The sequence below is a fragment of the Oryctolagus cuniculus genome, chromosome 8, assembly GCF_051225735.1.
Source record: "Oryctolagus cuniculus isolate XC-2025 breed Fujian yellow rabbit chromosome 8, ASM5122573v1, whole genome shotgun sequence".
Taxonomy (NCBI): Eukaryota; Metazoa; Chordata; class Mammalia; order Lagomorpha; family Leporidae; genus Oryctolagus; species Oryctolagus cuniculus.
Window position 1 is genome coordinate 42,533,959 of NC_142874.1, and position 27,350 is coordinate 42,561,308.

A 27,350-nucleotide genomic window follows, 5' to 3' on the forward strand; every position below is an offset into this window, starting at 1 on the left:
TTACACTGAACCCTTGCTGCAGTATTCTAACAAAGAACTCAGGATACCACATAATTTCATTGCCTTCATTTTTCCCAATTTAACATATAAAAAAGCACTGTACCAGGCAGCTAATGAGACACTTCAGTAAATAAAATGTTGTCATCCAGTTTTCTCAATGCCACTTTCTTACCAGTCTTACAGACTTTCTTGGGTTGCCTCGGGGGAACCCAGAGGCTACAGTCACAGGAGTCATAGGAATTTATGTCAGATTTTAGCTCACTTTACAGCCCTCAGCAACTGCTCTTCATCCATCCCCAGCCAGAACAACTCACAGAAAGGAGCTAATATACAAAACTCCAAAACAATGAAAAAATGGTATTTTTTTCTTATCAATGAAAGTTCTCATTCCTTACCACACACATCGCCCCACATCTCTGCCTTTCTCTGATTTTTTTTTCTTGGCCTTACCTTTTTTTCAACAACCAAAATAAAACCAAACTGCATTTGTTTCCAATATTTCATTCCTGAAATGCTCTCTTCCTCTGTCATCAAAACTTTCTTTTTGCACAGCCAAGCTAGGCCAAGTCTCACTCTGCTTGTTTCCCAGGCTATTTCCATCCATAACAGTCCTTTCTCTTGACTTAATTCTTGTGATTATTATTATACTGTTTCCAATAACATATCTTACACTGTCATCTGAATTTGCTTATACTTTTTTTTTTTTTTTGACAGGCAGAGTGGACAGAGAGAGAGAGAGACAGAGAGAAAGGTCTTCCTTTTGCTGTTGGTTCACCCTCCAATGGCCGCCACGGCTGGCGCGCTGCGGCCGGCGCACCACGCTGATCCGAAGCCAGGAGCCAGGTGCTTCTCCTGGTCTCCCATGCGGGTGCAGGGCCCAAGGACCTGGGCCATCCTCCACTGCACTCCCGGGCCACAGCAGAGAGGTGGCCTGGAAGAGGGGCAACCGGGACAGAATCCAGCGCCCCGACCAGGACTAGAACACGGTGTGCCGGCGCCGTAGGCGGAGGATTAGCCTACTGAGCCACAGCGCCGGCCAACTTATACATTCTTTAAAAGCCCAGACCAAAGCTTATGCATACTTAAAAGTCCCACCCGTGACACATACAGCAACATACCTGGAGTGTGGGCTCAGGAAGTCTCCACTGAACAATAACCACTTTGACACCCACCTGGATTTCTCAACCAATATTTTCATTCATACAGGTAACAGAAAGGCCCTCAAAAGCCTCTGTAGACAGAACCTGTGGGCACTTTCCAGATTCAGTTAAAAGAAAGTCAAGCCTAAGGGGGTGAAGGGGGAAGCTGTGGCTGAGCCAAGAGAAAACCAGAGTGTCCCTGCCTTACAAAATTAAATGTGTAATGGCTAAACACCATTCTATCAACCTTATTCTCACCCTCAACTCAATGCTGTTGTGCACTAAGAGGCAGGTGCTATTATAACTGCACTGTTTCAGATAATCCAAAATCTCTGATAATGCTCAAGTCATTCCTCTGGGATTTGGAAATGAGTAGCATGATTTGGAGATTAATGCGTACTCTTTCAACAATGTGAAAAAGCACTGATACATTTCTGAATTAGGATACTGTAAATGACTCTCTCACTGCTTTGAAGAAAGCTTGCCTGAGATGCAATTTGTCAGGGTAGATGATCCATCTATATATAATCAAGACACTGACACTGTATCAAGTCTGGAAAAGTGGGACAGAATACTACACAGATTACATCATATTTACCCCTGAAGGGATGATGATAATCAAAGATATTACACATAGACAAATAAACAAAATGCAGCCTAGAGCAAAGATTATATATTATAATAACAGATTTCATCGGACAAAAGAAATAACTGGAGCTGAAAATGTTCTCAGTTAAAACATCTCGGCTGGATGGCAGGGGTTGGGGGTGAGTACCTGTGTTGTGGCACAGCAGATAAAGTTGCTGCCTGTGATGCCACCATTCCATATGGGCACCAGTTCATGTCCCAGCTGCTCCATTTCCAATTCAGCTCCATGCTAATGCACTTGGTAAAACAGCAGATGGTGATCCAAGTACCTGGGCCCCTCCTACCCACATGGGAGCCTCAGAAGAAGCTCCTGGCTCCTGACTTTGACCTGGCCCAGTACTGGCTGTTGTGGCTATTTGGGGAGTGAACCAGGGAATGGAAGATGTCTCCCTCTCTGTCTCTTCCTTTAACTCCAACTTTAAAAATATAAATAAAATTAAAAAAAAAAAACCTCAAGGCCAGCATTATGGCAACAGGTTAAGCCACTGTCTGCGATGCCAGCATTCCATATAAGTGCCAGTTCAAGTCCTAGGTGCTCCACTTCTGACCCAGATCCCTGCCAATGTGTCTCGGAAGGCAACAGAATATGGCCCAAGTGCTTTGGCCCCTGCCACCCATGTGAGAGGCAGGATGGAGTTCCAGGCTCCTGGCTTCAGCCTAACCCAGCCCCAGCTGATGCAGCCATCTGGGGAGTAAAATAGTAGATAGAAGATCTTGCACATGCTCTCTCACTCTCACTCTCCCCTTCTAACTCTGCATTCCAAACAAAATAAATCTTTTTTAAAAACTGTGTGATTATGAATTCTTAGCAGATTGAAAAATGAGCACAGGCCGGCGCCGCGGCTCACTAGGCTAATCCTCCGCCTAGCGGCGCCGGCACACCGGGTTCTAGTCCCGGTCGGGGCGCCGGATTCTGTCCCGGTTGCCCCTCTTCCAGGCCAGCTCTCTGCTGTGGCCAGGGAGTGCAGTGGAAGATGGCCCAAGTGCTTGGGCCCTGCACCCCATGGGAGACCAGGAAAAGCACCTGGCTCCTGGCTCCTGCCATCGGATCAGCGCGGTGCGCCGGCCGCAGCGCGCCGGCCGCGGCGGCCATTGGAGGGTGAACCAACGGCAAAAGGAAGACCTTTCTCTCTGTCTCTCTCTCTCACTGTCCACTCTGCCTGTAAAAAAAAAAAAAAAAAAAAAATGAGCACAGGAGCTGGCACTGTGGTGCAGAGGGTTGACACCCTGGCCTAAAGCACCGGCATCCCATATGGGCACTGATTCTAGTCCCGGCTGCTCCTCTTCCAATCCAGCTCTCTGCTATGGCCTGGGAAAGCAGTTGAAGATGGCCCAACTCCTTGGGCCCCTGCACCCCAGTGGGAGACCCGGAAGAAGCTCCTGGCTCCTGATCAGTGCAGCTCTGGCTATTACGGCCATCTAGGGAGTGATCCATCGGATGGAAGACCTCTCTCTCCGTCTCTACCTCTCTCTGTAATTCTTTCAAATATAAAAAAAAAAAAAAATGAGCACAAATTACCAAATTAGTAACCATACATGTACTAGTATACAAATATATTATATACATTACAAACACACAATACAAAATTTTAAAAGGCAGAAAAGAAATAGGCCCAGTCTTCCCACACCCAGTAGGCTACTAGGCACATCCCTAAGGGTTCATGACCTCCACTTTGGAGCCACAGCTTTAAAATACTTAAAAAAGTACAAAGACAAAGGTAATTAATTACCTGAAAAACTCCTGAATTACTTTCTTTCCCTTACTAATGCAGATGTGCCCTTAATTTCATAGCAAATCCATTAAAATTCTAACAGTAAAAAGTCAGAGAATAGGAAATACACACACACACACACAAAAATCTTGGGAACTTTACACCAGATGGTGGCAAGAAGCTACAAACTGTAAACAATCCAGAAGCAAAATTGATGTCATTCCTTTTTGATGTAAACTGTGTCCCCTATAATTGCTATGATATACAGGCTCAGTACTTTAACCCATGTGCTCTTTATGGCCACAGGAAGAACTGGGTAGTCATTAAAAAACTGTCACATAAATAGCCACTTACCAGCTCACCTAGGGAGTGCAATGTTGGACAAATAGTAAAAAATGCCAACTTTGCTCATTTTACTGCTTGTAAACTCCCTGAGGAAAGAGGAGGACTGGTGAATTTTCTGAACATTCAACCCTTAATTGCCACACAACCCTGCTTGTGTGGCAAGCAGATCAGAGAAAAGTCACAGAGAAGTCAAGATGAATCATTTTAAAAAAAACTTTTATAACTAATTTTGTAATAAAGAAGACATACATTCAGGTACAGCCAGGCATCTCCTCTCCTTTAATCACCCAAGGATCAACAGCTCAAAAATGGTAGAGCACTTAGGTCAAATACATAGGTGCCACAATCTCATGAGGACAATGGCTAAGTACTGGCTTTGCAACTCACTGCTGATATAACCTCAAGCAATGCATTTACCTTCAGTAGTTTTTCCATCCCATCATCTGTAAAATGAGGAGGCTAATATTAACTATCTTACAGGTTTCTGGAGAAGACTGAAAGACACAAGGCATTTGAAGTACTCATCACAGTACTTGGCAAATGTTTAATAAATGTGTATTTCAGTATTATTAGAGCTTGAGGACTAGATGGAAAGCAGCAGGGAAGAAGGAAAGTAAGAGAATGTAATTATGGTCAAGTATATCATGAAGGGATGTGAAAGTCACTTCAAGGAACAACTGCTGTTCTGCTAAAAATATCTGAGGAACCAACATGTTTCCTAATTGCTTTCGTGAAAACCATAGTTTTAACCAGATACTTATTCTAGGAAAGTAAGGAGAGAAAGCTGCTTTTCTTCCTATCTGAAAGGGTTTTCCTTCCCCTAGTTTCAGGAAACAAAGTTACCTGTCTTAGAGATAGGAAACCCTGGTTCAGTGTGATGGAGGTCCCTGGGGCTAGGGACACCAGCAGAGAAAGTAGAACTCATACATTACCTGTGCCCAGTGGTTTTTAAATACAATCATGCATGTTTCTGGGTCAACTCCCTGCAGGCTCATAGCCTGCTGGAGTTTGCTTTCTGTAGAAACCAATGACATCATAGACCATCAATGCTTCTAAGTCATATTTAATTTTCATGAAAATTTTGTAAGTAGTCACTAACTTTCAGGAATCATATTAGAAATGTAACTTCTTCAACATTTCATTGTCACCTTCTGAAACCTGTAATGACAATAAGGAAAAAGTGCAACTCATTATGATCACATATTAAATAGGACACTATTCAATTTAAATCACAGCATAGACAGTCTCAAAATCCAATACAAAAACAAATCTACAGAACAACTATTTAAACTCAATCAAAAGGCTTTTCTCTCTTATCTTGCTACTTAAAATATAAAGTAATGATGCTATCTAAGCTACATGCATAATTTACACAATTACTGGATTACTGGATTTCTTCTCTCCAGTATAACGAACCACAACCCCCCCCAAATTACTATTCAAAATCACTCTGATCATACAAGAAATTATGATATCAATGTTAGTGGAATTTAAAAGCACCTAGCATTGAAAAATCACGTGTTAATAGTGACAGAAATAAATGGCTTGATTCAACTTGGAAGAGTTATAAAACACTGCCCAGACTACTGCACCCAATATGATTGAATATTTTTTCTAATCAATGACTGTCACAATGAAACTGAAAGCATTCTCAGTCATTCTGTGGCTGTAAACTAGATGAAGGTTTCCAGCTTCTCTAAAAAAAAAAATCACAAAATTCCCAGTAACTTTGACAAATCAGAGATAGAAGTGATCCGTCAAAAACAACAGATGGCTTATTAGGTAGGTATGAATGAATACAAGGGAACACACTTACAAATGGAAAATCAATTATGTGGATAAAATATGAAGAAATCCTTACTACAACAGAGTCAGTAGAGGGGGAAAGATATTGAGATCAAGGAATATACAGGGGATGGTCCTGTGGCGTACCAGGTAAGGCCACTGCCTGCAGTGCCGGCATCCCATATGGGCACCGGTTCGAGACCCAACTGCTCCACTTCCAATCCAGCTTTCTGTTATGGCCTGGGAAAGCAGTACAGGATGGCCCAAGTCCTTGGGCCCCTGTACCCACATGGAAAGACCCAGAGGAAGCTCTTGGCTCTCGCTTTGGATCGGTGCAGCTCCAGCAGTTGCAACCAACTGGGGAATGAACCAGCAGATGCAGACCTCTCTCTCTCTCTCCCTCTGACGCTCCTTCTCTGTGTTAACTCTGACTTTCAAATAAATAAATAAATCTTTTTTTTTTCTAAAAAAAAAAAAAAAAGAGTATACAATGATCCAATTGTGTGGTGATAACTCGGTGAAAAAAAAAAAAAAAAAGGCAGTGTAATCTTTGGTATTATCTCACCAGTTAGACCAGCCTATGAAAGTACTAGGTACATCTCAAAATAAATGTTTTGGTAGTGTACAGACTGGAAAGAGTTCTGAAGTAAGTAATTACAATCAGCAGAGCACTGGAAAGCAGACTCCATGATAAAAGTTTAGACTTGTAGTGCCAAAAGAACGAAAAAAAGCCATCTGTTCTGAACACAGTAACATGAAGGGTATTACAAGGAGAACACTAATCAGCTGTTCCTCTCTACAAACAATAGAATGTGAGAAAGGGGGAATAAGCTGATGACTCAGGATAGACTTATGGATTAAGTTCTTTGTGAGGAGAATTAAACACTGGAAAATACTTTTTCATGACATAAGAAAACTTCCAAGAATTAATAATTCTGAGGAAAGAAACATTTTTAAGAACTGAGGATGATTAAGGAATGCAGAAAGTACAGCCTACTAGGAACACAATGCAAATCACATAGGTGGGGGCCGGTGCTATGGCATAGCAGACTAAGTCTACGCCTGCAGCGCTGGCATCCCCTATGGGTGCTGGTTCTAGTTCCGGTTGGTCCTCTTCCACTCCAGCTCTTTGTTATGGCCTGGGAAAGCAACAGAAGATGGCCCAAGTACTTGGGCCCCTGCAATCAGGTGGGAGACCTGGAAGAAGCTCCAGGCTGCAGGCTTCAGATGGGCCGGTACAGCCATCTGGGAAGTGAACCAATGGATGGAAAGCCTTTCTCTCTGTCTCTCCCTCTCTATCTATAACTCTCTCTTAAATAAATAGTTTTTTTTTTTTTTTAAATCACATGATTGGGGAAAACAGCTCAATAGCTTATATCTATCTCCTCATAACTGTATTATTAGAATTATTATCTCTCATAATTATATTATTAGAACTGGTGAATTCCCCAACCTATAATTCCCAAAAATACAAAGTTCTTGTCTTCAACAGACATGGTTCACCAATAACCATGGCCCATAGCCACTGAGAAGTATATTTTTGGGGCCCTTCTGGTATTTTAAATCTCAGGAATGGCCAGCCCACACATGCAAAGTATGTGTTTTCCACTAGCCACACTGCCACCACCTCCTAGGATTTTACAGCTAGTTACCCCCAGCTGTCTGGTTCATCTGGCTAGCCTTGTTAAAACACAGCAGAATGAAACAAGATTTTGAATCAATTGCCTCACTGTCCTAAGCACTGTATTTCAGTGAAGATACCAAGGCCTTTTATTCAGAGTATAATCGTCATTCAAGTGAAAATAAAGAGGAAAATCAAAGTGTTTTGGTTTATCCCAGAGGTTGAAAAACAGAAAGACTTCTTGATATTCTTTCTAGCTCCAGGATTCTAAGATTCATCAAAGGAATGAGAGCAACATACACATGTCAATTGCCTCTAAATCCAAAATAGAAACATATGCTAAGATTCTTTAAGTTAGTTCTCAAAAGAACCTTACTTGCAATCTTTTCAGAGATGTGAGACTGCTGTACAGATAGGAGCTCAGCCAATGTCATAGACTTACTACTTATTTATTTATTTATTTTAATTTTTTGACAGGCAGAGTGGACAGTGAGAGAGAGACACAGAGAGAAAGGTCTTCTTTGCCGTTAGTTCACCCTCCAAAGGCCTCCACGGCCCGCACACTATGGCCGGCGCACTGCGCTGATCCGATGGCAGGAGCCAGGTGCTTCTCCTGGTCTCCCATGGGGTGCAGGGCCCAAGCACTTGGGCCACCCTCCATTGCACTCCCTGGCCACAGCAGAGAGCTGGCCTGGAAGAGGGGCAACCGGGACAGAATCCGGCGCCCCAACCGGGACTAGAACCTGGTGTGCCTGCGCCGCAAGGCGGAGGATTAGCCTAGTGAGCCGCGGCGCCGGCTCCTTACTACTTACTTTTGATGGAAAAAATGAAGATCTCTGAGCTCCAATTGTTTTTTCTAGGAATCCATATATTCCTTTCTGATGGCAATACTCCCTGGTCCTATTCACTTTAGGAACCTACATCATTTCTTTTTTGTTTTTCTAAAGATTTATTTTATTTATTTGAAAGTCAAAGTTACACAGAGAGAGGAGAGGCAGAGAGAGAAAAAGGGGGGGGGACCTCCATCCGAAGGTTCACTCCCCAGTTGGCCACAACGGCGAGAGCTGCGCTGATTTGAAGCCAGGAGCCAGGAGCTTCTTCCAGGTCTCCCACGCGGGTGCAGGGGCCCAAGGAGTTGGGCCATCTTCTACTGCTTTCCCAGGCCACAGCAAAGAGCTGGATCGGAAGAGGGGCAGCCAGGACTTGAACCAGCGCCCATGTGGGATAATGGCGCTTCAGGCCAGGGCGTTAACCCACTGCACCACAGTGCTCCCCACCCTGCAACCCCTCCCCCAAGAATCCACATCTTTTCTAAGAAAAGTGTATCCCACTTGGTTTGTGGTTTTCTAATCATACATCTGAGACAGATGCTGGAAGAATCAATGTGTCATGACCACAGAAACTGCAATAGAAAGAAAACTTGAGAGGAAAAGGATGATGAGGCAAGTCAAACACAGTAAGTCTGAGAAGGCAAAACTATGCCAGAAGATTCTAAAAATGAGAACACTGCCTAACACAAAGACCAGAAAGTTCAATGTTTCTACTCTTTCTCTTTTTCCCATGTTAGATATTAAAACACTGGCAATATAAAACAAAGAGGAGGCAGGCATTTGGCCTAGAAGTTAAGACGCCTGCATCACAAAATGGCTGGTCAATTCTTGGCTCCAGCTTGTGACTCCAGCTTCCTACTAATACAGACCCTGAGAGGCAGCAGGGATGCCTCAAGTAATTGGGTTCCTGACACCACAAAGTAGACCTAGGTTGCATTCCTGGTTCTTGACTTCATCCTAGCCCAGTCCCAACCACTGTGGACATTTGAGAAGCAAATCAGCAAATGGTAGCATTTTCTTTCTCTAATAAATAATTAATTCTTAACAGTGACTTGATCAGCTCTTGTCCTGACTGTTCATGTACAATGTAAAATTTTATCCATTTTAGTATTTTTTTGGTTCTAGTACCATTGGTTGAACTCTGTAATTAACACACAATTATTCTTAGGTGTTTAAATTTAACTGAAAAGTGATCCCTGTTAGGAATTTGGAAAACATTATGTTGAGTGAAATAAGCCAATCCCAAAGGGACAAATACCACATGTTCTCCCTGATAGGTGACAACTAACTGAGCACCAAAAAGGAAACCTGTTAAAGTGAAATGAACACTATGAGAAATGGCGACTTGATCAGCCCTTGCCCTGACTGTTGATGAACAACTTAATACGTTATCCCTCTTAGTATTTTTTTGTTTGTTCTACTTAATACTTTTGGTTGAATACTGTAATCAATACACAATTATTCTTAAGTGCTGAAACTTAACTGAAAAGTGATCGCTGTTAAATATAAGAGTGGGAATGAGAGAGGGAAGAGATGTGCAATTCGGGACATGCTCAAGCTGACTTACCTCAAACGGTAGAGTTAGAAACATACCAGGGGATTCCAATTCAATCCCATCAAGGTGGCATGTACCAATGCCATCTCACTAGTCCAAGTGATCAATTTCTGTGCACAATTGATCATAATGATAGGACTAAGAACCAAAGGGATCACATAAACAAGAATAGCGTCTGCAAATACTAGCTGATAGAATAAAAAAAGGGAGAGAACGATCCAACATGGGAAGTGAGATACACAGCAGACTCATAGAATGGCAGATGTCCTAAACAGCACTCTGGCCTCAGAATCAGCCCTTAAGACATGCGGATCCAGCTGAAAATCCCATGAGAGTATTTTAGGCATGGAAAGCCAAGACACTCTGGGGAAAAAAAAAAAACTAAATGAAAGATCTCCGTGAGTGAGATCCCAGTGGAAAGAATGGGTCATCAAAGAAGGAGGTACCTTTCTCTGAAGGGAGGAGAGAACTTCCACTTTTGACTACGACCTTGTCTAAATATGATCAGAGTCAGTGAACTCAGGGGGCTTCCATAGCCTTGGCAGCTCATGACAAGAGCCTAGGGTGATTACTGATGCCATAAACAAGAGTGTCAATTTGTTAAGTCAACAACAGGAGTCACTGTGCACTTACTCCTCATGTAGGATCTCTGTGCTTAGTGTGCTGTACATTGAGATTTAATGCTATAACTAGTACTCAAACAGTATTTTTCACTTTATGTTTCTGTGTGGGAGCAAACTGTTGAAATCTTTACTTAATATATGCTAAACTGAACTCCCTGATCGGTGACAACTAACCAAACACCAAAAAGGAAATCTGGTGAAGTGAAATGGACGCTATGAGAAAAAGTGACTTGATCAGACCTTGTCCTGACTGTTGATGAACAACTTAATACTTTATCCCTCTTAGTATTTTTTTTTTGTTCTACTTAATACTATTTCTTGAACTCTATAAATAACACACAATTATTCTTAGGTGTTTAAAGTTAACTGAAAAGTGATCCCTGTTAAATATGAGTGGGAATAAGAGAGGGAAGAGATGTACAATTTGGGACATGCTCAAGCTGACTTGCCCTAAGTGGTGGAGTTAGAAATGTGCCAGGGGGTTCCAATACAATCCTATCAAGGTTTCATGTACCAACGCCATCTCACTAGTCCAAGTGATCAATTTCTGCTCACAATAGATCATAATGATAGGTCTAAGAGTCAAAGGGATCACATAAACAAGACTAGTGTCTGCTAATACTAACTGATAGAATTAAAAAAGGAGAGAATTATCCAACATGGGAAGCAAGATACACAGCAGACTCATAGAATGGCAGATGTCCTAAACAGCACTCTGGCCTCAGAATCAGCCCTTAAGGCATTTGGATCTGGCTGAAGAGCCCATGAGAGTATTTTAGGCATGGAAAGCCAAAACACTCTGGCAAAAAAAAAAAAAAAACACCACACCTAAATGAAAGATCTCTGCAAGTGAGATCCCAGTAGAAAGAATGGGTCATCAAAGAAGGAGGTACCCTTCTCTGAAGGGAGGATAGAACTTCCACTTTGACTATTGCCTTGTTGAAATAAGATCAAACAAAGTCAGCGAGCTCAGGGAGCTTCCTTGGCCTTGGCAACTCATGACTAGAGCCTGGAGAGATTGCTGATGCCTTAATCAAGAGTGTCAATTTGTTAAGTCAACAACAGGAATCACTGTGCACTTACTCCTCATGTAAGATCTCTGTCCTTAATGTGTAGTTCCATGTGAATTAATGCTATGACTAGTGCTCAAACAGTAATTTGCACTTTGTGTTCTGTGTGGGGGCAAACTGATGAAATCTTTACTTAATATATACTAAATTGATCTTCTGTCTATAAAAATAATTGAAAATGAATCCTGATGTGAATGGAATGGGAGAGGGAGATGGGAGGGTTGCAGGTGGGAGGGAAGTTATGGGGGGGGGAAGCCATTGTAATCCATAAACTGTACTTTGGAAATTTATATTTACTAAATAAAAGTTAAAAAAAAAAAAAACACATGTGTAGGGGCTGGTGCTGTGGCGTAGTTGGTAAATTCACGACCTTCATTGTTGGCATCCCATATGGGCGCCGGTTCTAGTCCCAGCTGCTCCTCTTTCGATCCAGCTCTCTGCTGTGGCCTGGGAAAACAGTAGAAGATGGCCCAACTCCTTGGGTACCTACACCCATATGGAAGACCTGCAAGAAGCTCCTGGCTCCTGGCTCCAGATCAGCGCAGTTCCAGCCATTGCGGCCAACTAGGGAGTTAATCAGTGGATGGAAGACCTCTCTCTCTCTCGTTAATCAGTCGATAGAAGACCTCTCTCTCTCTCTTTCTCTCTAGTTAATCAGTGGATAGAAGACCTCTCTCTCTCTGTCTCTACCTCTCTCTGTAACTCTGTCTTTCAAATAAATAAAATCAATCTTTAAAACACATGTGTAACAGCCTGATATTTTAGCACAAATTCCACACTGAAAAGACAGAATTAACCATATTATTTCCAATTACTGACTTTCCACAGTTATACTTTATAATATAAAATATAAAAATATTTTATTCCCATCAATAAGAAAAAAAATTTTCTTAAGTATTGTTGAAAACAGAAATAACTGACATAGAATCACATATATTTTTATTATCCCTTTTTTGAAAGGGCATATACATCTTTTATTTGACTAGGAAAAAGTATAAGCATATGCTCTCACATTAAAAAATTATAAAACATACCACAGATAATCATAAAAGTTTAGATTCTAGTCATCAACAACACATCTTTTTCTGATGTAAAAATTTCTTCAGTCTCATTCCCAGACATTTTATCTAATTTCTGATCCCAGAAAGTTAAAATACTTTAGAAAGGTATAAATGTGTCAAAAATCACATTTTTACTAAAAAAAACAGTTATATTTTAATAAATCCCTCTATTTTAACTTGAATTGCAAATACTGTGGCATTTAGTTACATATTATTTCATATCATCCTTCAACTCCTTATCTATTTAAATACAATATCCTCTGAAAATTACTTTCCCAGAGGGAAACAAATGGGATAGCTACCCCAAGGGGAAACAGAACCAAGGGAACGTTTTTTATTTTTTATTAAAGGAAAAGTGGTCGCTTTGCAGGCTTAAGAGAACAGAGCCCTCCAGTGAATGTGTTTAATTTGAAGAGAAAACAAAAATAATTTTGATGGAGCAAAAGAAAATGAGGTTAATAACTCAGGTAGGAGAGCCCTAGTGGTAAAAGAGAAGCAAAGTCTAGGTTTTTCAAACGGAGTTACCAAAATCAGAAGTCACACTGTGAACTTGATGGGAAAACATGGAGGGCCTGCTTTTCACCTTGCCTTCTTCATCCTAACTTGTATGTCCATGGTTGGTTTATGGAAATGTTCAGAGAGTTTAGGTATATTTAAAGCAGGAAACAACAAGTAAAGGCTAAGAGCTTATGGCACAGTTTTCTAAGCTTGGAAATCTAAAAATTTAAAGTCCCAACTCAGGAACTTGAGCTTTGATGAGGAGACAGCCCCTTTACCCTACCTCTCCCAGACTATAGTTCCAGCTCCAAAAAGCCATGGAGATGTAAGTAAAAAAACAAGGTTCTGTATCTAGAACCTGCTTATGTAAGTAATTAGGGCTAAATTATGACTTTTTAGATCTTTTGTAGCTCAAAAGTCATTATTTTACTACTTTACTGTGACTGCTATGCTAATTGGGGATTGCAATCAAATAATCATTAAAGAAGGATAACAGTCATATAAAAGTCTTTATAAGAATTATAGCTGTAAATGAGACTATCTGTATTATTTTTACTATCAAAGCATATATCACTTAGGGAGCCTATTGCACAGGAATCAACCATTTCAAATGTAATTCCTTGGTTGGTTCAGTTTTTTTTTTTTTTTCTTTTTTTCTTTCCTGAGGAACTGCCAATAGAAACTCATTGTTTTAAAATGCATGTTGGAATGTCCTGCATTGGCTGTTACTAAATACATAGAAAGTCTATTACTGTAAATGCACTTATCATGTAAAATTCCATCTAAGGGTGAAGACTCTTCAAATATTGGAAACACCTGGAGAAGCAAACCTTGTGCCCTCAATTATAACTAATAGCAATGGGGGTGGGGAAGGTCACTTGGGGTCAAACTACCTCAGACTACCTCTTTCTTAGAGCCTAATAAAATCCTATTAAACCTAAATCCTCCTTGTGTGCTAATCCTCTGGCCCAGTTTCCTTTTCTCTCTCACCATAATGTCACACAGCAATGCTAGGCTGTGAAAAATAAAGCAAACATCTAATAACCCTTGAATCTCCAGGACCTTGTCCTAAGCCTCCCTCAAACTTGCCATACTTTGACTCTGGCTCATCCATTGCTCAATGTTCATCATTTCAGTATAGCACTTTCTTCTTTATTTCCACCAATCTGTAAGTCACCAGTTAACGCAGTGTGCACAAAGAAAATTCTTTCAATCCACACAGTCCAAAGATTTTAGGCTTTGATAAATGCATGCTTCAAAACAGTAATAAGATTAGAGATCACTATTAATAATGCCATAAAATAATCCCATGTTTTATACCATCATACTCAAATGTCATGCAGCTAACTGGTATGTAGAGTGCATGGAGAAAGAAAAAAATATTAATACTCAAATTCATACTTGGAATTTTTTTTCTAGACTAAATTTAAGGCTATTCAAGAAGCTAGGTATATCAATTGCTCTCCTTTATAAAAGTTTAAAAGCCACTTTAAAGATGCATTCCTTTAGAGTCCCAAAACAGACTAACAACCAGTTCAAATTGTAAAGATATTACTGAAGAGACACTTGTGAAATTTTATGACTTGCGTAACAACAAAACATTCTGTTACCAAAAAAAGAGGTAAAGTAAATTGTCAAGGTCACACAGATATGCTAGGGTCTGACTCAGACTGTCCAGTCAGACCCTAGACACATTCTCTTAACTACTGTGCCTCTCTAACTACAGTGGTAACCTTTGCAGCATTATTTAAGTAGTAAACAGTTGGAAAGTCATTACCCACCCCTCAAAAATGGTCTGGTTATAAAAACGATGGCACTTTCATATAATAGAATACTTTGTCACAGTTAAAAAGAAAGAGAAAAAAAAAAAATAAGGGACAGCTCTAAGGTCCTAATATGAAATGCCTGCCAGGATATATATATATATATATATATATATATATATATACACAGAGAGAGAGAGAGAGAGAGAGAGAGAGAGAGAGAATAGCAAGGATAGGATGCCAGCATTTGTGTAAGAAAGAAAGGCAATGTGCTACTCATATGCTTGTAAAAGCACAGAGGATCTCTGTGAGGATGCACAACTCTAAGCCAGTTGCATCAGCACAGGGGCACTGGATAGCCAGGGGATAGCTGAGTAGGAGAGACTTATTTTCACAGTGCACTGTTCTCATTTATTGAATTTACTACCATGTTTAGATACAACTTAGCAAAAACATTTTTTAACAAAAAGGTGGGCAGAGTGGAAATCCTATGCAATAGGAAAAGTACCCAAGTATAGCAATAACAAGGATACTTCAAAAAGTTCTTGGAAAAATGGGAAAGCTTTTAATTTTTGAAATTCATACATACTTTTACAAATGCATTTTCATGACCTTACTGAGGTCCCTTCAAATGCACTGATCCCAAATTTTTTGCACCAAAATAAATTGATCTTTTGATTCCATTTGTTCAGAACCTTTTGAAGTACCCTCCTATATGAAGTTTTTTCCTAGCCTCAAAATGAAAAGACCTGCAGGGTGATTACAGACAGATTGGCATGAGGTTAGAAGGGTAGCTTATTACAGTATGCTATTTGACTCAGTAATAATGACCTCAAACTGCTTGAAACGTAGTTTTTTTTAATTTATTTGATGGGTAGAGTTATAGACAGTTAAGAGAGAGAGACAGAGAGAAAGGTCTTCCTTCCGTTGGTTCACTCCCCAAATGGCCACTAAAGTCAGTGCTGTGCCTATCTGAAGCCAGGAGCCAGGTACTTCTTCCTGGTCTCCCATGCTGGTGCAGAGGCCCAAGCACTTGGGCCATCCTCCACTGCCTTCCTGGGCCACAGCAGAGAGCTGGACTGGAAGAGGAGCAACTGGGACTAGAACCCGGCGCCCATATGGGATGCCGGTGCTGCAGGCAGAGGATTAACCAACCAAGTGAGCCACAGCGCCGGCCCTGAAACATATTTAATACAAAACACACAAAGCAAAACCAACTACAACTGTAGTTCTACAAGTAGTTAACTTCCAATGAAATAAATATTGATGAAAATGACATGTCAAGAAAGTATAAAGAATTCTGAAGTGATAGTCTTACTTTTAAAGAACATTTTTAAGATCATTTTAATATTATTGTGTAATAATATTCATTGAATTAAATGTATGCAATTTATCTTCAGTCTATAGGGTTCACAGCTCCAGAAATCTGTCAAGTCAACAATCTGCCAAATGTTTTGTAAGTCTAGGTTGGTGGTTCTCCAAAGGTAGTCTCTGAAACCCTGAAGTTCCTCCAAGACATCTATGTCCCATAGGTTCACAACAGTTTTTTCCAAGGACCTCTCTTTTTTGAAAAAAAAAAAAAAAAAATCAAAGTAAGTGCAGGTCACTATGAAGATTCCTCAAATCAGGGCCAGCGCTGTGGTGCAGTAGGTTAAGCCGCCACCTGCAGTACTGGCATCCTACATGGGCACAATTCGTGTCCCAGCTGCTCCTCTTCCAATCCAGCCCTGCTATGGCCTGGGAAAGCAGTGGAAGATGGAGATGGCCCAAATACTTAGGCTCCAGCACCCACGTGGGAGACCTAGAAGATTCCAGCTCCCGGCTTCAGATGGGTCCAGCCCTGGATACTGCGGCCATTTGGGGAGTAAACCAGCGGATGGAAGATCTCTCTGTCTGTAACTCTACCTCTCAAATAAATAAATAAATAAATTCTTTAAAAAAAAATTCTCATATCCAAAGAAAGCATCCTGTACTGCAATTTACTGGATTTGAGCAGCTCCACCACCATTTACCAAAACTCTTTGCTTGGCTTTTGCTACAAGATTTTTTTCCCACTTCTACAATACCTGTTCTTTCATATTAAGATTTGCTCTGGGGCCTGTGCTGTGGCATAGCGGGTAAAGCCGCAGCCTGCATATGGGAGCCGGTTAGAGACCCGGCTGCTCCGCTTCTGATACAGCTCTCTGCTGTGGCCTAGGAAAGCAGTGGAAGATGGCCCAAGTCCTTGGGCCCCTCCACCAACGTGGGAGACCTGGAAGAAGTTCCTGGCTCCTGGCTTCGGATCAGCACAGCTCCGGCCATTGTGACCATCTGGGGAGTGAACCAGCGGATGGAAGATCTCTCTCTCTCTCTCTCTCTCTCTCTGCCTCTCCTCCCTCTGTGTAAATGTGACTTCCAAGTAAAATAAATAAATCTATAACAAAAATAATGCCCTCATAAACAGATCTGAGAGTTTTGCTGCTTTCATTGAGCCATCCGCCTTATTCTGTGGAATTCTGAAACACTGTCTGGCAAGGGGCTGAATGCTGGTTCCCATGAATGGAGCAGTGTTGTACCTTATGGAAGGGTACATTCTCTCTCCCACTATACCTAGACACACATGCTGCAGCACACGCACACACTCATTCAAGTCCGGCTCTGCACTCAGAGGTAAATGTTAATCATTGGCTGCTGCCTTTTCAAAGACCCTACAATGGAAACACCCTGTGGAATTTGCAATTAACAAAGGGTAACAGGTTCTAATTTCTGGTTGGGGATCCAGAATTTAGGTTACCACACTACTCTTCCAAGAAATAAAAGGAAGCACTGACATGACTTGCAATAACAATTCCTCTGTCACAGCAGGGATGGCTCATTGACTGGATGACTGCCACTCCCCGAAGCAGACCTGCAGAGCGGCTGCCCTCATGGGGTGGAAGGCATTAATCCAGAAGCAAGCGTTAGATCACAATTCTCCCATATTCTGCTTCAATTCATCTACACTTGCCTCTAGAGTGGCTAACACAGACTTGCACAGTTTCAGGCTATTTAAGCTTCTTTAATTAAAACTATTCTCCACTAAATTAACATGTGTGTCTTTCGTACAGAGGAGGAAAAAAAAAAGAGAAAGTAAAAACAAGAAAGAAAAAAAATCAAAGATAGTGTTCCAAATTAAGTTTTCCTTCAGAAAAATTTTGCATTTGGCACTAATTCTCTAGAGTTGGTGCTTCAGGTAGAAAACAATGAGCAAGAATAGAAAAGAGTTCCTATTTCCCTAGCAAAACACCCTGCTTTAAAGTTAAATTAACTTCTAAAATCAAAGGAGTTGTGAAGACTAAATGGAAGCAAAAGAGGAACCTGGGTACTTCCTTTTTCAAGAAAAAATAATTTTACAAACTATAATATTAACACCTATACTCCTAATAATTCCCCTCCATTTTATACCCTAAGGAAGCATCAAAAATTGACCATCTGACCCAATACTATTACAGAGGAACTACAACTTATCTAGGGATTTTATTCTAACATTAGTTCATTAGGCAAGACATGAAAATACCCAAAATTACTACTGAACATCCCTTAGTAAGGCACTCACTGAAAATCAACATACTTATTAAGCTGAAAAAACAGCTGAGAATCTAATAAAGCAGTAGGCATTTGGGGACAGACTACATAAAAACAATGCATGTCTTCAAATGCAAGAACTACTTTCATCACAGTGAAATACCCATATTATAAGAGGCAGGTGGAAACTGGGACCAAGAAAGAAGACAGCAGATGTGTTCTACAATTCCTCAGGAATAAACTCGAAATTATCTGAACGCTATAAATGACTGTCCCCCCCGCCTCCCTCACAACCTCTGATTTGTTTTGGGGGAAGAAGGGGAAGGTCAAGGATATATACAATGAAATGACTAAACAACATTAGAACTTTCTTCAGAATAACTGCCCTGAAGGAACTGCACAAACATTAATTACATATTAAAGTCTGCACAAAGTTCCAGATCAATCATATTCCTGCTTTCATAAGAACTCTAATTCAGGTAAACCATCCAGGAGACAACTCAAGTAAAATTGAAGGTGGATTTTTTTCAATTACACAAACATATCTGCTATTAAAATACTTTAAATTTATACCCACAAATACTGCATATAAACATTGCCAGTTAGAAATTCTATAATAAACACCATACTCTGTGGAAAGATTTTTCAAAGGTAAGGGAAAGGATGAAGACAGAATAGGAACCAAACAAGTTTAAGCATTTGGCTTTCAGGTAGATCTGATCACACTATTATTTAATATTTAATAAACCAGAAGTGATATTAGTGGCAATATCGAGCTCTGATGTACAGATTGCTCATTTCCAGGTTCTTTCTATGAAAAATGTAAAAAGAACTTTGACTTTAAATCTGACCATGTTTAGTTCTGAGGGCTTCCAAAAATATGACCATTATAATTAAATGCATTTAAAATATGAGTTTTTACCTTAGCACTAAATATTCTTCTGATGATGTTTATAAACTGTTTATTGAGAGAAGAAAATTTTTCTCTCCAAAAAAGTTTCCACAACCTTTTCTACCATGTGTTCTGAGAATTTAAGCTTTAGAATTAGAAAAAGGTAAATAGGAGCCAAGCATTGTAGTCAGGCTACCATTTGCTAATGATATTAGCATGCCATATTAGAGCATGGGTTCCAATTCCAAATGCTCCACTTCCAATCAAGCTCCCTGCCAATGTGCCTGGGAAGGTAGCAGGAGATGGTCTAAGTTCTTGGGCCTCTGCTATGCTTGTGGAAGACCGTCATTTGGGGAGACTGCAGTCATTTGGGGAGTGAATGAGCAAATGGAATTCTCTCTTTCTCCCTCTGTCTCCTCTCTGTCACTCTATTCCAAATAAATAAAATCAATCTTTTTTAAAAAGAAAAAGGTAAAAGGATTGTTGTGCTAGAATTAAATATTTTATATAATTATATCACAATAACATTTTAGTTTAACAGAATCAATATTCTATATTTGTTGCCTGCAAAAAACCATAATTACTCGTTGATTTGATCAAAATCACTAGCTCACCTGAGCAATGAAGTCAGCCAGCCAGATTTCAGCATAATTAGTCAAATCAACAGCCTATCACATGACTAATATGTTTCTGAATCATGGATTAGACAGACTATCAGACTATCTACAACATCAAGACAATCCTTAGATTCAGTTTCAAAACCTCAGTTCATCTTGTTTAACTTGACTATTTCCTTTATAATTTAATTTACTTGTGGGTTTTTCCCTCTCTTTCACCAGAAAAATGGGAACGTAACAATAAAAACTGAAGAAGAACGATGAATTCAATGAAATGAGATAATTCCTGTTTCAAAAAATAACAGGAGGTAGAGGAGTGGGAAAGTTGTTTCTGTTGTTGTGTGAGGGGATACGGTCAAGGAGAAAGAAACAAAAATGGAATCTTACCAATCAAACCACTTCTCAATGCCTCAAATCCCATTAAAGGCCACAATACTGTTGATTTGATACCAGATGCCTTTAAAATGTTCTTATCCAAGAAAAGTGTGTTTTCTGAAAGAACAAGGAAAGCAATACATTTAAGGGCTGGAGAAAATTTTCTTCCATTTACTTGGGTCAGTGAAACATCCATCATACAGAGACACAAACACTTTACAGAATAAAAGATCAGAGGAGCTACACCAGTAGAAGATCAAAGAGCCAGTGCCTCTAGGGGAATCAAACAAGTAACTGTCTGAACAGATCCCCTCATGATTCCTCTCCTAAATCTAGCTTATGTGACTGGGGGAAGAATCACAAAGCAGAACCTGCTATCCTCAAAAATGTGATTAAAAAATAATTAATTCTAGTCTGGGTCTTTTCTCTGGAAAAAAGAATCTTTTCAAAGTCGTTAAACAGAATGACTGTATAATGAAAGTTTTTAAGAAGCAAAAATGTTCAAATTATCTGTACATACTAAACACAACCAGGCACATTAAGCCAACATACTCAGAATTACTGCATATTACAGCTTACACAGAAGTGAATACGTAATCAACAAATGGTTCCAAAAATGTCAAAGGGAACTAGGTATGCTTAACACACACTCCCACATATAATTCCACTTGCTCAGACTAAAAGAGCTATTCCTGTCCCTGCGCACATCACTGTCACTTATATGGTTCAGAGAACAAATTATCAAGTTAAAAGTTAAAAGTAGAAGGGGTTAAAATTCAGAGTCAAAACAACATGAACAATATAATTTAGCAAAAATATCAGCATCTCAAAACCTTTGAGATCAAAAACATTATGCTGAAGTACGTACCTACTGAGTACTGCTTTAAACCTGCCTACTGACATCTTTCTTTTCTGAACCTCTTGATTTAACTCTTTTTTTTCTCTATGGTGATATCACAGAATTCTGCTTTATTCTGTAGTTATTTCAGAACCAAATCCAGGTCTCATTGAAGGCAGTGATCATATCCTGCATTACTCATGGGTTGACTCAATAAGCACTTAACTCAAGTGCCCAAGATGTGCAATGGGGGATATGAAAATAAAACCCAATGGCAGGACACAGGGCAGAGGCAGTTCACTGTCAGCAGATGTCAGCAAGTAATAAACAGCCACCAGGGAGAAGGGCTGCCACCTCCAAGGGTCCGGAGGAACTGGATGGCAGGGAGAAGGAATTGATGTGAAGTCATCATCATGGTAAGGATTAGCAATGGCTTCATGAAGGAGAGGCTCCTTCAACAAACCCCATGTTTGTATAAACATACATCTGAGAGTGACAGAAGGAAGCAATTCATCTAAGCAAATGAGAATTTTGTTAATAAAAACATAATGTGATTCCCTACATTCCAGCCCGAAATTAAACATTTCCATTTGTTTGCTGCTTTGTTTTGCCATAAGGTCAATAGAAGAGTGCTGCCAGAATTTGTACCTATCCCAAATCCAACTGTTAGGAAGATTAAAAGATTGACAGGGCAAAATAATGGCTTGATGAGGCAATAACCACTGGTTAACTAGTTGCTACTATGGCCACAACGTATCAGTCTAGAAAATATGAGGTTTTAGCCACTTTAGATACTGTATTTCCTTAAGTAAGAGCTAGCTGTGTGAATGAAATCCAATTGGTTAATAACTCCAATACTTATGACAAAGATGAACAAAACTGATTATTCTGCTAGTAAGAATGAAAAAAAATCCACTAAACATTAACCATTTAATATATTCCAATTTATCACCTTATGCTAAGAAAGGGGTTGACTCCCGGTTTTATAAAACTTCTACAGACCATGCACGTACACTCTATGCATTATGATCACAGACTTTTCCTTAGATAATTATAATAAAAAGCACATATCTGGGTGTGCAATTTTAAGGATCTGTGACTTAGCCAGGTTTGGAATTTAATACTAGAATAAATCACATTAAGAACCAAGTAAATTGTATAAGTAAAGTGGTTCTCTTTTTACAGGGTTATGTACCAAACTTTCTTAACACACACACACGCGCGCACATACACAGAGACATGGGGAAAACAGATTACCTTTTGTACAACTATGCATCTACTTTAAGGCTTTATTCATCACAAGAGATTATCTGAAGATCTTTCCACATTGCCTTACCCTTTCACTGAATTTCAAGAGTTAACAGCACCCTTAATGGATGCGGAGATGTTCTGCTAATCCCTCCAGAGCTGAAAGATGTATTCTTCCTGCCACTGGGAGTACTGCTGGCTGACTGTTCTCCTCAGCAACTGATCTGTACTGAAGGTAGCAGTTTTGCCTGAGATTATAACCTGCTCTTGAGAGCAACCCATACCTATGTCTAAGAAAAAAACATGACCCCCTACTCCAACTCTGGACATGCTGATGGGACACCCCAGATCCAGAGTTCCCTATAGGGGCAGTCCAGGTCTTGAGGCAAATTTGATGGCAGCCCACCCTCACCTCTGTCCAGCCCTGCTCCCACTCTCCTCCAGAGGTGCTGAGTCAGCACACCCTAACTCCCACATGCAAACAGTGCCCTCAGAATCTGCATTCCAGGGTAACAAGCAGCAAGTACCACCACTAACAGTCAGCTAAGAAATGATATGTTTAAGATTATTAAAGATACTTTGAAAGAAAAATGTAGTTCCTTAAGAAGAACAAGAATTCTACTACCTGGTACAACTCTTCCAACGTGATCATCACCTTTGCTAGGCAAACAAAAACAAACCAAGGCTGCTTCGATAAGCTCAAACAAAATTTTACAACATTCAGATTTTTACAGTGCTAAATAACTCCCAAATCAGTCTTAAGAATTAACAATAAAGATTGATTTTTTAAAAAGATTTATTTTGTTCGAAAAAATTACAGAGAGAGGGTGAATCAGGGAGAAAGAGATCTTCATCCACTGGTTCATTCCCCAAATGGCCAGGGCTGGGCCAGGCTAAAGATAGGAACCTGGAACTCCATCCAGGTCTCCCATGTAGGTGGAAGGGCCCAAGGACTTGGGCCATCTTCCACTGCTTTCTCATGCACTTTATCAGTGGGCTGGACTAGAAGTGGACCAGCAGGGACACGATGCAGCACCCATATGGAATGCTGGCATCACAGGCAATGACTTAACCTGCTGTGCCACATCACTGGTCCCAAAAAGGCAACATTTTGTGTTATACAAAGTAGAAATGCTCTGTGTACTGTCATTATCATTTAAAAAGTATTTCTTCTTCCTGTTAGACTGTTGGGTCACCTTGATAACTTTAAAATAAACAAGTATCATAAATAGGATAACAAGAAAAATAAGTTAACCCAGACTCTCACTTTTTCTTGCAAAAATAAATTCTTTTCAGGGGCCACTGTTGTGGCATATCCCCAAAGGTACCAGTTTGAGTCCTGGCTCCTCCACTTTCCACCCAGCTCCCTGCTAATGTACCTGGGAAAGCAGCAGAGAGTGGTCCAAGTGCTTGGATATCTCCACCTCGTGGGAGACTCCGATGAAGCTCCAGGCTCCTGGCTTCAGCCTGGCCCAGCTCCAGCCAATGTGGCCATCTGGGGAGCGAACCAGCGGGTGGAAGACCTCTCTCCCTGTCTTTATTTCTAACTTTGCCTTTCAAATAAATAAATAAATCTTAAATAAATACTAAACCCTTTTCAAAAATATTTCAAGCCTCTGGTGGCCTGGGAAAGCAGAAGATGGCCCTGTTTCCATGTGGGAGATCTGGATGAGACTCCTAGCTCCTGGCTTCAGCCTGGTCCAGCCCATTGCAGCCATGTGGGGAGTAAACTAGCAGAGGGAAGACGTCTCTATTTCTCTCTGCCTCTGCCTCTGCCTCTCCCACTCTGTAACCCTTTCAAATAAATAAATAAAACCTTAAAAAAAAAACTTGTAAAAAAGTGGAATTAAAAGATACATTTATAAAATAAGAGAGAGAGAGAGAGAGAAAAAACTGTGTTCCTGGAAACTAGCTAAACTATTAAATCTCTCTTTGGTACTTCCAAAACAGTTGTCATTAAAACATAGCACAAGGGCCGGCGCCGCGGCTCACTAGGCTAATCCTCCGCCTTGCGGTGCCGGCACACCAGGTTCTAGTGCCAGTCGGGGCGCCGGATTCTGTCCCGGTTGTCCCTCTTCCAGGCCAGCTCCCTGCTGTGGCCCAGGAATGCAGTGGAGGATGGCCCAAGTACTTGGGCCCTGCACCCCATGGGAGACCAGGTTAAGTACCTGGCTCCTGCCATCGGATCAGCGTGGTGCGCCGGCCGCAGCGGCCATTGGAAGGTGAACCAACAGCAAAAGGAAGACCTTTCTCTCTGTCTCTCTCTCTCACTATCCACTCTGCCTGTCAAAAAAAAAAAAAAAAAAAAAAAAAAAAAAAACTCTTATTAAAAAAAAAAAAAACCACAGCACAAGAACACTGGACCTGGATTCAGAATTCCTGTTACCCAGTCCAGATGCTGGCACTGACCTGTGGCATGGGAGAATGAGATGCCACCAGATTAGTAATTAAGGGCACTGGCTGGTTAGCCAAGGAGACCCAGGTACAAGCACGAGCTCCAACACGAGCTTTGGGACCTGGGCAGGACATTAAGCCTCTCCAAGCTCAATGCCTCATCTATAAAGAAGAGATGATCATAATGGTGCCTACCTCATGGGGCTACAGGGGATATTAAATGTGGCACTCAGGGTAAGGGCTCAGCACAGTGTCTGTCTCATTACAACCACTCAAAAAAGTGAGCTATTGATTGCTATTGACTACTTTTTCCATCTGTGCCTACCAGAATCTAAGAACTTTGGGGAGAAGCAGTGCTTCAGGCATTTAGAAAATAATGAATATTAAAACTCTCTAAGGGTGTCAATTCATGACTTTTATCAGATTTATATCATAGATTTCCAGAAAAGATTTTGTTGAGGGGGGGAGGGGGAAGAGTGTCTAAGAAAGTTCAAAGAACACTGGACTAGATGATCTTGGAGCTTGAGCCTTAGCGTTCTGCGAGTCTGTGAGGGCTGTTCCAAAAGCAGCTCTTCTCTTGGAACTGCCATTTACACACTGAAGTAGAGAAATGTGTTTCAGCTATTTCAGAGAAAAATCCTCTCAGATTCCACTGTATCTGCAGGTACTTCAGCCATTTCTCACATATACAGGATACAACTGATGGCCTACAGTCCTTAAGGACAACTCTTTAGGGAACAAGATACAAACACAGCCAATCAATGGCACCACTGCACAAAAGCATGACACACTACTCTCCCAGGGCTTCTGAGAGAAGTCCGTAACCAGAATTGCCATCCTGGAGAAATGCCACCCAAGTTTCTACTGAAGGGAGAAGCAGCAAGGCAGAGGTATCTACCTGCACTGATGAAGCGTGCACCAAAGAGAATGTCTTTGCCACTGGAACCTGAAACTTAGAATATTCCCCTGGCTCTTGAATCCTCAGTATGCAAAGAAATAAAGTCTAGGCTCTAAAACAGCTGCAAAAGGTTTTTGGTTTTGAGACAAAGACTCTCATTAAACCTGAATGTTTTCATGGTCTCCCTTTGTTAACACAGAATGTGTGTATTCCTATTAGCAGGCAAGCCCAGGACTGAATCACCACTCCCTGGTGGCATTTCCAGAACACATCGTGGCTGGCATATTCCTCAGTCCTGAGTAAGATTGCTTGGTACTCTTCAGCTCTCAGCTTAGACGTCTCCATCACTGGCAAGCATCCTCAGAAAAACCCTTTATTTTTTTTTGCCCCATAAAACTACAAACTCTATGAAGACAAACTATGTTTTTGTTCACTGCAGCATCTACTTATACAATGCCTGTCACATAACAGGCCCTTTAGAAATACTTGAGTGATTTATCAAATGAATAAGCAAAGGAGAGGGCAAGAGGGTTGGTGTGCCAAAAATTTAAGCCCAGTTTTATCTATCATTTCCATGATGTTTAAACAATTGTAATGTATTCCCAAAAGACAAATGGGATAGCTATTAGAGATAATTATCTTCAAGAAGTTCCTTTTCTAAGCTTCTCATCCAAAAGCATACTGAATAGTATTAAGGCATTAACCTCTCCCTAAAGGCAAGAGGTTTTTCAAAGCTGGTTTCCTTTTTGACTGTATTTTTATCAGGAAATTTTAATTCCCCAAGATAATTCTTATAATCAATTTATAATATCTTTTGCTGCTTGTTAAGCATGGGAGAGGTGATAAATGCAGATTATTCTGAGACTAAGAATAAGAAGGAAATATTTTGCCTTTGTAAGTTTAGTCAACCTTATTGGCAATAAAGGTGAGATACAGGTTTAACATGTGCTCCCAGTCTTGGAACTTCTAACCATTTTTATGGCTTAATCACAACAATACCAAAAAAGATGAACTCATTCCACATTATTGATATACAGAAATAATAACCCATGCTACCCAGACCTCCCTCGGAAATCAAGTGTTCTTTAGGGAAATGCAAAGATAATTAAGTACAGTGAGGACTTCCACACTTTGGAATCTGTAGGAAAGGTCTGTGCTAAAATGATCATTCAGGGGCCAGAGTTGTAGCACAGCAGATTAAGCCACCAACATCCATATGGGTGCCTGTTCAAGTCTTGGATGCCCACTTCTGATCCAACTCTCAGCTAATGTGCCTGGGAAAGCAACGGAGGATGACCCAAGTGCTTGGGCCCCTGTACCCACATGGGAGACCTAGAAGGAGTTGTAGGTTCCTGGCTTTAGGCTGGCCCAGCCCCAGCTGCTGCAACCATTTGGAAAGTAAAGCAACAGACAGAAGATTGATGTCTGTTTGTCTCTCTCCCTCTTCTCTCATTCGGTTTCTCCCTTTCTCTCTCTTACCCTGCCTTTCAAATAAATAAGTAAATAAATTTTTTTCTTTAAAAACCGCTGGTTCAGAGAACTAGTTACAGGGGCAAGATTAAGCAAAGATGAGTCAGCTTTCAGGGATTAACTTGCACTAAATCTCTTCTCAAAACCATGGTAAAATAAGGCCACACAGTCAGACACTGTAACGACCACATGAAGACATACTAGTAAGGAACCTGTTAGCGCAAGGTATTGAACTAGCTCATGGGATCTGAGGCCTCTGTCTGTGAAGGACAGGCCATATTTCAGACCATCACACTCTTTCCATGCAATCAGAGTTAAACACTGGCACCTGGGAACTATAAGAGTGCAAAGGAAGAATCAAATGGTGAAAGCTGGATGGAATGATTAAGTTAACCAGAATTCCTTTACTTTAGCCCCAAAGAGTT

The 27,350-nt window shown here is 40.7% G+C and overlaps 1 protein-coding gene across 3 annotated transcripts in view; it reads right to left on the reverse strand.

Moving 5' to 3' along the window:
* The window catches only part of FHIP1A (FHF complex subunit HOOK interacting protein 1A), a 290,881-nt gene that overhangs the window by 109,862 nt on the left and 153,669 nt on the right, over nt 1-27,350 (reverse strand). For 2 of the 3 annotated variants that reach the window (XM_008267334.5, XM_017347298.4), the window contains exons 3-4: nt 20,090-20,194; nt 4,777-5,002 (exon numbers count right to left, since the gene is read on the reverse strand). In XM_008267334.5, coding sequence (XP_008265556.2) covers nt 4,777-4,881 — 105 coding nt within the window. In that variant the 5' untranslated portion in view covers nt 4,882-5,002; nt 20,090-20,194. The remainder of the gene's footprint in view (nt 1-4,776; nt 5,003-20,089; nt 20,195-27,350) is intronic. The other variant, XM_002716896.6, reaches the window with a different exon arrangement.